The sequence below is a fragment of the Pteropus alecto genome, unplaced genomic scaffold (assembly GCF_000325575.1).
Source record: "Pteropus alecto unplaced genomic scaffold, ASM32557v1 scaffold204, whole genome shotgun sequence".
In the NCBI taxonomy this organism is placed as follows: Eukaryota; Metazoa; Chordata; class Mammalia; order Chiroptera; family Pteropodidae; genus Pteropus; species Pteropus alecto.
Genome location: NW_006435766.1, coordinates 927,954 through 940,210, shown reverse-complemented (window position 1 = coordinate 940,210; position 12,257 = coordinate 927,954). Strand labels below are relative to the sequence as shown.

At 37.8% G+C, this 12,257-nt stretch overlaps 1 protein-coding gene across 1 annotated transcript in view; it reads left to right on the top strand.

Moving 5' to 3' along the window:
* PARD3 (par-3 family cell polarity regulator) overlaps positions 1-12,257 on the top strand; it is a gene marked incomplete at its 5' end in the record, with an annotated part of 511,767 nt that overhangs the window by 492,825 nt on the left and 6,685 nt on the right. The window contains 2 exons of the mRNA XM_025046412.1: positions 2,883-3,003; positions 12,091-12,218. Coding sequence (XP_024902180.1) covers positions 2,883-3,003; positions 12,091-12,218 — 249 coding nt within the window. The remainder of the gene's footprint in view (positions 1-2,882; positions 3,004-12,090; positions 12,219-12,257) is intronic.

Sequence of the window (12,257 nt, the reverse complement as noted above, 5' to 3'; positions counted from 1 at the left end):
CTATAATTCCCCTCCTCACCTGTCCCTCCTTTCTGTTGACTATTGTGAAATTATGATTTACTGACTCCTCATTAAGAGTTTTATTGTCTCACTCATCCATCTGATCAACTTAGGTAGTATATTTATTATAGTCCTCACAAAAAAATGAGTGACTTTACGTTGGCAGTGAACCTAAATATAAGTTGATTGTGGTGTGCAGCCACCAGTGCTAATGAATATTTAAAATTTCCTTTGGCTTTCTTGGCAGAAGACCTAACCAAGAACTTAGAGAGGTCTAAATGTGAATTATTGGCCTACTATAGACTGGCCTGAGAAGCAGTACTGAGCACCTGCAATGATTTCATCTCTTGAAGCCAGAATTTCACCTTTACACTGCCAACTGTTGTTCCCCAAGGTCTTCCAGTCTTTGCAAGTCACCATCAATCATGAAAAGCATTGCAGCTTGCTTTCCAATTTCAGCCCTTAGAGTGACTTTCCTAGTCTTGGTCAAGTTGATTGGCGTTCTCTAGAACATAGGAAGAAAAGAAGCAAAGAAAAGAAAGTGGACTAGTGGTCTCACCAGCTGCTCAAATTTGGAAATAAGGACAGAAGTGACTTCCAGAACTCATACCATGAAAAATATGGAAATCACCAAAATTTAAAATTAAAAACACTGAGTCAACTTCCTTTGTTGGGAGACTCACTTCTAATTAATCACAAATCATAGGAAGTCAGTTTTCATCAACAGTTTGGACTTCGCGAACCTAATAATTTTGGGATTAAAACTGTCTGTGCTTCATAAAAATAATAGAGAAATATTTCTAGTTAGACTTTTAAAATATGTTGCCAATCAAGCCTCCTATGATCCTCCTATTAAAAGCTATGAAGTATGCTAGGAGCAAAAAAAAAGCACAGCTGGAAAGATGGCAATGAGATCAATGAATGTTCACTTTTCTATGTCTTTGTCTTATTACTGTAATGATCCTGGTGCTTACACCATCACAGTTTCACGTAGAAGTAAGGAATTCTATAGATTGGGTGCTACATTGGGAAGCCAGTACTAAAACTTATCTGTTTGAACAAATATGTTTTGAAAGCCGGTAAGAATAGTAACCTGCCTGGCTCAGAAGTGTAGAGGGCAAGTTTTAAAGCTGCGCCCAAATGTGGGCCGAAGCCTCATGTCATCAGGTCGCACATTTTACAGACCCATTGACCTTTAATGTTCTCAGAGTAATTAGTTCAAAAGATTTGTCAGAAGAAGAACACAGGGAAGACAAGCTTTTATTGACTGGGAAAATAATCAAACTGAGTGCACTGACAAGATATTCCAGAAGCTCTAATGAAATTGATAGAAACATAAAGGTGATAGGGACCCACTCAGTAGATTAAATGGTGAAAGGCTATTCCATGTTCATGGAAGATGTTAATATTGTGGTCCTATACGTGACCATTTTCAATTTCACATTGTTAAGCCTTTGGAATTGTTCCAAATATGCGAATTATACAAAGACATACATTAGCTTGAAAATTTTATGTACTCTACTATGACAGACTTTCTCTTTCTAAGCTACTTCTCATAAATTACTTTACCCAGAAGTCCATGCAGCCAAAAGAACTTAGATACCCACTGAATAACCAGGGCAGTGTGTTTTCAATGAAGAGACCTAACCTTCCTTATACCTTCCAGCTTCTTATTCTGCTAGCAGCGTGGAGGGGAAATTTGACAAATATAAGATTTGGTCCTTGTCTTCAAGAAGTCTGAAGTCGTGTTGGGGAGTCGGTATATGCCTAATATTGAATAGCTTTCCTGATAGGATGCACCTTAGTGCTCAGGGGATGGAAGAGACCAAAAATGGCCAGAGATTTAAGGTCAATTTAATTTTGGTTATCTCTATTACTCTTACAAAATACTTTTTAAAAAAAATTGTATGATTTTATAATAGAGGGGCTTTGGAGTCTGATGTGTGCTTTACTAAGTGATAACAACATGGCATAGTGGAATGAGGGCTGGACTAAAAGCCAGAAAAATCTGAATTCTTGTCTCACTTTCCTTAACTGGGCAGCTGGGGAGCTTCAAAAAAGTCACTTATCTTTTTCTAATGTCAGTTTCTACATTTGTAAACGTGTGTGTGTGTTGTGTGTGTCTGTGTCAGAGAGAGAGAGAGATTACTGCCTTCTGCACCTATCTTATAAGATTTTTGTGAGAATAAAGCAAAATTCAATGTTATAAAAAAAAAAAAGAAGGCAACATTATTAACTAAATGGTTACATCAAACTACCACCTGAAGTTATTTTTAAAATGCTTTTCATTTATGCTGTGAGAGTTGCATTTTGTGTTTAGACCTCTGATAACTCATAAATAGGAACTTCATCTCATGGCATTATGAAAATAATACTGTGCATTTGTGAGGCTATATTGTATGGTATTATCTCACTTGATTGTTACAAGTATGATATTTAGAGCAAAAGTGATTCTTACATCTCTTTATATATATAAAGGAACTATAGCTCAGCAGCGTTAAGTGCCTTAGTCTAAGAAGGTGGAGGAGCTAGAACTAGACCCTGGTATTTCTGACTTTTAATGCAGTGTCCTTTCCAAAAAACTTTTGCTGCCAACACCTTGCCAGATTACAGAAAGGAAATGAGGCTTTTTAAAGAACTACGTAAAAAAGGAAATCTACAAATACCGCTCACCCTCTTGAATATCTGTCTGAAATAACGTCAATAAATTTTAATCATAAGAACAAAATGAAAACATATTTTAAATGCCCAGATATTGTTTTAAAAATTCACTTTCTCTTAAATAGCGTCATTTCACAGCAAGATGCCATTTTTTTCCTAGCAACTGCAAGTCACAGATTGTATTTCTGAAGGGTGTTCATTGTTGTCCCGTCTCCTTTTAGCAACAGATCAACTCCTAGCAACCATGATCGGATACAGCGTCTACGGCAAGAATTCCAGCAAGCAAAGCAGGATGAAGATGTAGAAGATCGGAGACGTACCTACAGCTTTGAACAACCGTGGGTGAGTATTTGGTTCTTTGGCACAATGAATAATCCTGCAGCTTCCTGTAGTAGAAAGCACTAAGCTATGACCTCAGTTCTTTATGAAAGGAGACGAGGTGGAGCCATATTCTTTTGACCTTTAACATATTGACCTTTCCCTCATTTCCATCTGGGTTTCATCATTGCAAATTTAATTTTATATCTTGTTGCACCATCTGTCCATTGCACAATAGATTTCATTTGCATTATGACAAGAAATAGCAAAAGTATTCTTGCTCTCAATTATGCATTTTTTAAATTCAGTAAATATTTTTCTATATATATTTTTTGCAGAATCAGAGCCAGAATAAATTAGCTCAACACATGTCTATCTTGTACCTACTACACACAAAGTACAGTATTTAGTACTTCTTATTCCTTTATTCTCCCTCAGCTCCTTTGTGTATTTGCTGAATCCCTCTCGTTTATCTGCCTATATCTCTATTCTAGTTTACCCTCCACACAGCCTCCAGAGTGATCTTCCTAAAGCAAAACTTTAAATGGCCTTTCAATCTCCACAAGATACAGTGCAAACCCCACAGTGTGGCATGCGAGTCCTCCTCAGTCCAGCCCCAGGATGTGCTCCAACCTTGTGTTTTACATCAGAGATGGCACTTCTGGGAAAGGGAGGCATTGGAGCAGACTTGGGAGTTCCAGGATGATGGGAATTTTGAAGAATCTCTTTGAAACTTGAGATAGTCAATTAGGAATGAATAAATAGGCTGCCTGAGGCTGGAAAATCTAGCCGAGGCTTTCAGTAAAGGCCAGTCAACACGATAATGTGACCATAGCCGACAATGCTTAGAGGATTGGGAATAGAACAAACAATTTTAAAAATTAATTCTGTAATATCCTGATTTCCTAGGAGGACACAAGAAGGGTCAGTAGTCTCGGGGTTATAAAGCCTAGGAAGCTGCGGTCAAAACAATGTATTCTTTGGAGTCCAGACTCTTGGAGGCATTCCAGTTCTGGTTGATGTCGAGGATTAAGGTGTGCCATACACGCATGCAAGTCCCTGAAGTAGAGGAGAGAGTATAGTCCGAAAAGTTAATGAATTCAGTTCAAAGTGTTGGAGATATAATTACAGTAGATATTTGGGAGAGTAGGGGCAGAAGGAAGAATGGTGTTAGGAAAGACTTGAAGTAAAAAAAAATAATCCTGTTTTATTTAAATGACTCAGCTAACAAAGAACTTAGAGGTCGGTTGTGTTGTAAGGAAGGAGGGAGAAAGGTATAACTGTACTGGGAGGCTTTAATGCTGGACTGAAGGTTTGAAGAGGGGTGGAATCAGGGCAGAACACCGCTAGCTGAGGACGTGGCTCCACAGGCCTCCGTTTTCTTATTTGCGAACCACGAGGGTCAGAGTAGCTGATCGAGTGTTCGTTGTTAAATGCTTTGTCAAAATGAAATTTTGAGAGGAAGCTGAGTGTATCAGGTAAAGCAGATGCAAGTAGAGCTTCTCCAAGTGTGGTCCACAGACGAGCACTTTCAGCATCACCTGGGAGCTTGTTAAACATACACTTTCTTGGGTCCTGCCTCAAAGTCACTCGATCTGAACTTCTATTGATGGGGCCCAGAAACCTGTATTTTAACAAGCCTTCCGAGCCCTTCTGAAACATGTTCAACTTTGAGAAGCACAGCTACAGAGTGTATATCATCTCTGAGATCCTTTTTGGTCCTAAAATCCAACACCTTCAATATACTTTACACAAAGCCAGAAAGCTATAAAGTTTTTCGATGATGGCATTCAGTGATCAAATTGGTGTTTGTGTAAGGTGAATTTTGTGAATGAAAGGAGAAACGGAACAATGGGAGGAGCAGTACTAGTTTGAAGGACTTCACCTTAGTTCAGGTGAGGAAGACGGGGCCTCAGAACAGGCAAATGGCAATATGAGGCATCCAGGAGTAAAAACTCCTTCTGAAATCAGTCCTAACCTGACTCTGGGATGTTGCAAAACAAGTTCAGCAGATTTAATCTCTAGGAAAATCTCTAACTGTCCTCTGAAACAGGATTGCTATTAATGGTATTTTTAATAAAATACGTAGCTTATTTTTCTAGATGATCAAGTAAATTGAGTCATTTCCATGTAACAACATAACAATTATATTAATCTACTTATCTCGTTTGACATAATTGACTCAATTGATCCCTACTAGGTTTCTTAAAGCGAGATTCTTTTGTGATATGTGGAAAACATCCTTAACTGTGTACATTGAAAAGAGTAATGGGCACAGTGTCAACCTGAAGGAGGAAACAGCAACTCTACGTGGCAATGGCTCTCTCGCACATGCTGTTCCGACCTCCTGGATTTCTCATTACCCATCCTGCACCACGAGGGGAGTGCTACACCATTCGCCTTTACCTGGGAATGTGGATTTTAAAGCAGCATATTCAGACTTTCTACTCTTTAATGATTTAATTTATCAACTTTCTTGAGCGCTTACTATGGTCTAGCCATCAGGTTTGGTGCTGGAAAAGAAAGATGAGAAAAAAAGAACTCTACAGTCAAGCTGGTTCAAAAGAAAGGAATCTTGGTTAGGTTATAATAGGGTATGCATGGACCACCGAGCACAGCGACCACACCCACCCAAATCAGCTGTGGGTGGTTAAGAAAGGCTTGAAAGAACACTTCCTTGAAATTGCAATATATTTTAAATATATAACTTTGAGAAACAGTGAAACATCTTTGGGAACCAGGATCGACTAGATTTATTTCTGGTTGGTGACGTTGTATTGACACACTGTATCTCCAAGTTTGTTTCAGACTAAATGAGCATTTCCTACTTTTTAGTTCTAGATGTTTTTCATTGGGAGATGAAATGATTAGTTACACATTTTGGTTTTATTGTTTCTTTTTGAGTGGGGCCTGTGAATATGTTGGCATATGTTTCTATGCTACTTTCTTAACGTGAACAGTCATGTTAGAAAAAATGTTTGAGAAAATCTTGTACCTTCAGAAACTCAACTACCGAAGGTCATAGGTCAAATTATTGTATAGTAAAACGCCATAGCAGCTTTAGACAGACAACTTGGCTTGTATTGTCATTTCCTGTAATGAGTGAGCAGGGAACTATTTGGATGACAGGCTGATTACCTTAGGAATGGAATAATTTCCCAAACTGTGGGTCAGGAGCTGACCTTTTCTTTTTATTTATTTATTTTATTTTCAAACAAGTGGGATCTTGCTGTATCCTCTCCATTTTACTGATCATGTGAAAAATGAGCTTAAAGTGACTATAGTTCTACTTAGTGAATTAATTTTCATATCACTTCTCATCGTTAACCTAATAAGAGCTGCTCAGTTGTTCAAAATGCAGCTTGGTCTATGGTTTTTATTATGTGTTTTACAAAATGAGCTTTGAGTATCTTGGAGTCTTTTTTCTTTTCCCATATGTATTCTGACCTTCAAAGGTCACTGTGTTTGGAAAGGATGAGACCATGATCTCACCCACTGGTATGGTTTGTAATCATTTTAGTTTTAAGGAACCACAAGCTCATCTTCAGGCTGTGTATACAGCTTAGACCATATTAGTTGAAATTATCATGCTTGTTAGAAATGCCCACACACAAAGTGCAACCAGATGTATCGTATAGAAAAATATCCAAGCCAATTATTTTACATAGAGAGAAATGCTGCAGAAAATTCATCCAAGTAGCCCTTTTCAATTCATCCATTTTCAAAATGTTCTCTCTAAACTCTAGCAGTACCGAATGCACCTGTTCCTGGGCTTTTGTTCAAAATAATGTTTGGGCCTGAGGGAGCTGATTTGTGGCACAAAAGGTCTTTAGATGAGCAGAGGCCCAGAAAATTTCCTTAGCTCCATAATTGAACTGAATTCTCTCCCAAGTTGAGTAAGAGAAGAAGCAGAAAAAGTGACTTCTTCCCCACGTAGTGCCAGGTGCGTTATAAATAAAACAGCAAGTTTCTTTAAATCTTTCTTAAGATAATGGAACAATAGTTGAGGTTAGGGTTATTATCACAGAGCTCAGATATGGACAGGACTTAATGTTGCTTTTAAAAGAATTAAATTGCAGGCTGCAGACATAAGTACAGTGTGCTGTTAAAACTTTGCAGATACCTGAGTGTTGCCCATAAGGAGACTTGCTGGCTGAGACGACTGATAGATGGGATAATGGAGCCTTTAATAGCTCTATTGCTAAATCCTTCCCATCCCCGGTTTGTAGTGACTGAAAGTAGTATAGACCTTCAGATAGAAAATTGATCCTCTGCGATGTGAATATCCTCTTCTCCCCCAAGCTCTCTTTCTAGCTGTCTGTCTTTAAACAAACAAACAAAATCTGTCCTTTTCTCTATTTTCCTGTCTTGGACTTTTAATGGTTCCTCTTACCGTTTTAGGGTTTTGCTTGCTTTAATTAGAAAGCCAGTCAACAGTACACAGTCACCCTGTACCCCTAGATTGCCTTCTTTGTACCTGGGGAATTTGAGAAAATGATGGTTTTCTTCTTTTTTTTTTTTTCATCTTTTTTAAGACTTAAGAGGTATCTGTTGTCATTTCCTCATGGTGAGTATCCATGCTTTCACTCAAAAAATGCCTTCTTAGGTGTCAGCCCTTGCAGTAGTATTATTCTAGTTCAAATTGGGCGGAAGTCATTGTCCTTGGAAATCGACCTGGAAAAAGCCTTTCTTGCAGAAAAGTAGTACTGTTTACTGATGGTAAAAGCCTGCGTTGCCGCAAAGTAGGCTCCTTTCTTGCAGCCCTGGGACCCATCCTCCAGGTCAAAGCCTTCGTGACCCATGGCCGTTTTCTCCACAGAGGCCTTGGGTGGTGGAGATCTATAAGGCTTCCCTTGGCTGCCATTAGCCTACAGCACAGGGGTATGGCTTGTTTGTAGAGCTGTCCCTTTATTTTCAGTGCAGCTGCTGCTTGTGATGGGGTTCGGAAATAGATCCAAACACTAGTTGGGGAAGAAGAGATGAAGGCAGATAATATGCTAGGACCAAAACGTGTATTTATAAAAACTTTATGAGGGAAATTGGTATGCTCTGCATATTTTTCAGCCATTACTCATGTCATTAGTAGCAATTAAGCTTTTCAACATTCAGCACCCACAAGAGTTCAATCGATAACTAAGTATAGTGTATGATGGGGTAGAGGTAAAGGGCTGGGAGGGCGGGCCCGATAAACAAAAGTTAACTTTGTTTTCACTAAAAATTATTAATGATCCTACTATAGAAAATACTTGCCAGTGTTAGCGCAATGGCCACTTTTAAACAGAGTAAACAATTTATACTCTTCATGTGATTCAGTGCCATAAAAATTATTTTAACCCTCTACCAGATCTTTAAATTACCATTTTTATATTAGAATAAGGAATTTATATTAGCATTACAGCATATTGGAAATGCTAAAATAAGGATTCTAAATCTCAAAGGGATAGAAGTATTCTTTTTATTGCTCTCATCATTCTCATTATCTTCATCATAGGTTTTCATCCAAAGCCCACACTTTTTTCATTCTATTTTTATTTCTTATATATGCCCTCGAACATCTGTGGAAATTTGAAAAACTCTTTATTATTCATAATTTAAGTAGGAAATCCACTTGAAATTATCATTTGTAAGGATATTACATATTGTATATTTTTGAATATATACAAGTACACACACGTGCTTACATGCTATTATCTATATGAAGAAAAATCAGAATATTTAAAAATTATCAAATATTTTGTATAAATGTTGATAAAGCAGTAATGAATTTCATTTCATAAGTGACACATACACTTTTATATTAAACTCAAAGTTTTATATCACCTAGTTCTCCTTAGTACTGAAACTTTGTATTCTGTATTTTTATTTTTGTTCTTTCTTTAGTCTATTAGCTATTAATAGTTTTGGTTTTCTACTTTAATTTTTTGAATTGTCTACTTCTATATTGGAAAAATAAGAATGATTTTATTTAATTGAGGGAAACGCTTAACTTAGTGAAACACAATAAGGAAGATTTTTTTTATATTTTGTTTTACACAAATAAGTGATAACAAGACTGTGTAGTTTTCCCAAGCTTTGTATGATTTTTTTATATAGTATAAATAATATCTCTTTATCATCATGATAAAGACCAGTAATCTGAAGTCATTTACAAAAGCAACATGCATAGTTTTTACCTGGGCTTTAAACATCAGCCATGAAGAAATTCACAGATCATGGTCCTCCAGTGTACTGTGTGATGGATAATTATGTATTGTTTCATCTTCAATTGCTATCATTATGGCCTTGGTAACCTGGGTGATACATATACTTGAAAGGTCATTGCTTGTCACCAGTTTCATCACGAACAAGGCCAGGTTTATTTGCAATTTGCACCCTTAAAACAGAACTATTGTCTTGTTGTATGTTGAATCTCCAGAAGTATTCCAATTATCCTTTACCCAGGTGTTTCCCTATATAAATGTTACTTTGTTGTTGTAGTCATTGATGCTTTTTTCTTTGAAAACTGTGCATTTCTCTCTGTGGATACAAATTATCTCTTTCTTCATTTCTGTCAATGTTTTTGTAATTTTGGACTCAGTACATTATTCTGTTTCTGCCATGTAGGGATGGAAAACCACAGTATTTAAAAGTCAGGATTGTCGCTTGTCGTTCTGTTCCCACAATTTACATTTTTATGAGGTCTTCATTGAAATCATGAATCAGGTTATTTTTGATTCTGGCCAAGTATAAAACTTTCCAGATGAACTTATTTATATGTTGCTTTAAGCTGGTCATGTGTATACAATCTTTCTTGAAATCTGTGGCCCAATAAAGTTTCATCTTAAAGATAAGAGTGATTCTTTTTAATAACCTACCCTTTTGTATGCTCTGAAAAGACAAATGGAGTGAAATATTAATGTAAGCCTGAGGTTCGTATTTCATCATAGTGAGCATGATAGTATGAAATATGTCAGTTTGCTGATACCAAGCTCATTCACTCATTTTAAGTTTTCAGATCCCATCTGATGATAATTTCATTGTTGGAGTTCATCAAGATCCAACTAGATCTTGCTGCTGATAAGGCTGGAGGTGAAGAGTGTCAGAAAATATACAGTTGAGGAAACAAAAGCCCTTCAACATTTCTTCTCTGTCAGAATCAAATTCTGGGGAAAACATCTTAAAAATACACCTGAAATTTCTACAAGACCTTGCATTTTCTTTTCATATCTCCACAAGCAGTGTGTCACAGAACAGCATGAGCTAACAAAGCCAGTTACTAAATCTTCCTGCAGAATGCCAGATCTTTCAAGACTGCTTGACACATGTATATAGCTTATTCTGAGTGAAAAGGAAAGGAAAAGGAGGTTATTTTTTGAGGGCGTAAAGGAAATTGTGTAGTATTTTCTTGCTTAGCTTTCCCTCTCTCCAGTGGCTTCTCTCAGGCTGCCCACGGCTCACCATAACACTAGAATGGCTCAGTTTTTTGTTTGGCCAGCCTCGACAAGTGTAATGAAGAAAATGTCTGTCTTCTTTAATGTAGTTGATGAACACTTGGTTGATGCTTTGTTTGCATAAGCAAAACTCACCCAGAGAAGTGTTTTCCTTGCTGAAGGCACCACTGATGTGTTATTTTACCGGTGTTGCGGAGTGGGTCTCCTAACATACATTCGTTCCAATGTGTGTGGTTATAAACATCCACTAGTAGAGACTGGGGTATTGTAAAGCCTAATCTCTTCACATGTTATTTTTGTATCGGGATATTTTTAATATGTTCACTGACTGTGCCCATAGGCTTTGAAATTTTTGTCCTGTATACTGCCGTATTATTTGTTGCTTACCAACAAATAAGATAATGCTGCCCAGGCAGGAGGAGAACAATAGAGATGCTTTTTTCCTGTTCACACAAAAGCCAACCACAGGAGCCATTGTTTTAAGTAACAAGCCCACATATTATCTTGCAGCTCTCCAAATGAATGTTAAGACTATTATTTTAGTGAATTATTATTGAGTCAAAGTCTGCCATTGGCTTTCATCTCTAAAAGAAGATCAATAACTTCTTTTTAACAGACATTCTTGACTCAGAATTTGCCTGTTGCACAATGTTGCATAACACCAAGAGGAACAGAGGTTAGCATGCACCAAAAAGATTACTTAAGACTGTATGCCACTGATGCTATGATAAACCATTGTTGGATGTGGATAAAGTAAGAGGCATTGTTGTCTATTTTGACTAGAGCTACTTTTATTTCAAAGGGCCAGATCTAGAAAGTGAGCTAAAGCTTGTCAGTGAGAAGCCGGAGTATCCACAGAGGCTTGATCTACGCAGCACAGCATACGCATTCAATACGTGGTTTGGGCGAGAAGCAGCAACCAGCAGATGACCTCCTGACCAAAGTGTTTAGCCAGAGGGATTGAACATTTCTCTATAGGATATAATTAACCTAAGTAAAAATGCCATTTCCTATTCACTAAGGCAAAACGTCTTATCTCATAACCAATTCAAGTAGCTATTAGCTTTCAGGTTTATTCTTTTGATGAGCATTTCTGTTCCCCATTTGGCTACCATGTGTGGACTGGAGGAGATCTGTACATGGCTAACAGTGCCTACTTCCAACTAATCGTGGTTCATAATTTAACTGTCATTCTTTAGGAAAAGGGGGACCAGCCTATACTGTATCCTACTGCCAGATTAAAATAAATAATTCCGAAAACATTCACTAGGATGGCTAACTTTCAAGTGTACATCCGTGAACTTTCCCACTTTTGTGAATTATTGTAGCAATTTATTTATGTATTTGTTTGTTTGTTTGACATTGACTTCTGTTTTTCTGAGCAGCTCTACTCCCCTATTTGATGTAAACTGGCATCTAATGTCAGTAGTTGCCAGACCGCATTAGGAGTTTAGAAAGGTTGACCTCTCAATTTTAAACCATTCTAAATCCATAATCAGAATTTAAAATGATTGAGTGGGGGGGGTTCCTAAAAGCAATTAGATGTCCCTTTTTTTCAAACTCGAGAAAATTGTACTTGCGTTTTTAAAATTTTCACGGAATTTACAAAATGTTTCTAAGTCAATCAGTGAGAATCTCCATAATTCCTTTCTCATTAACTATTTTGCACTTTCTCCTGCAGCCTAACTCCAGACCGGCGGCGCAGAGCGGCAGGCACTCGGTGTCCGTGGAGGTGCAGATGCAGCGCCAGCGGCAGGAGGAGCGCGAGAGCTTCCCGCAGGCCCAGCGCCAGTACAGCTCTCTGCCCCGGTATGAGCGTGCACCGCCCCCACCCACCCCCGCCCCGCC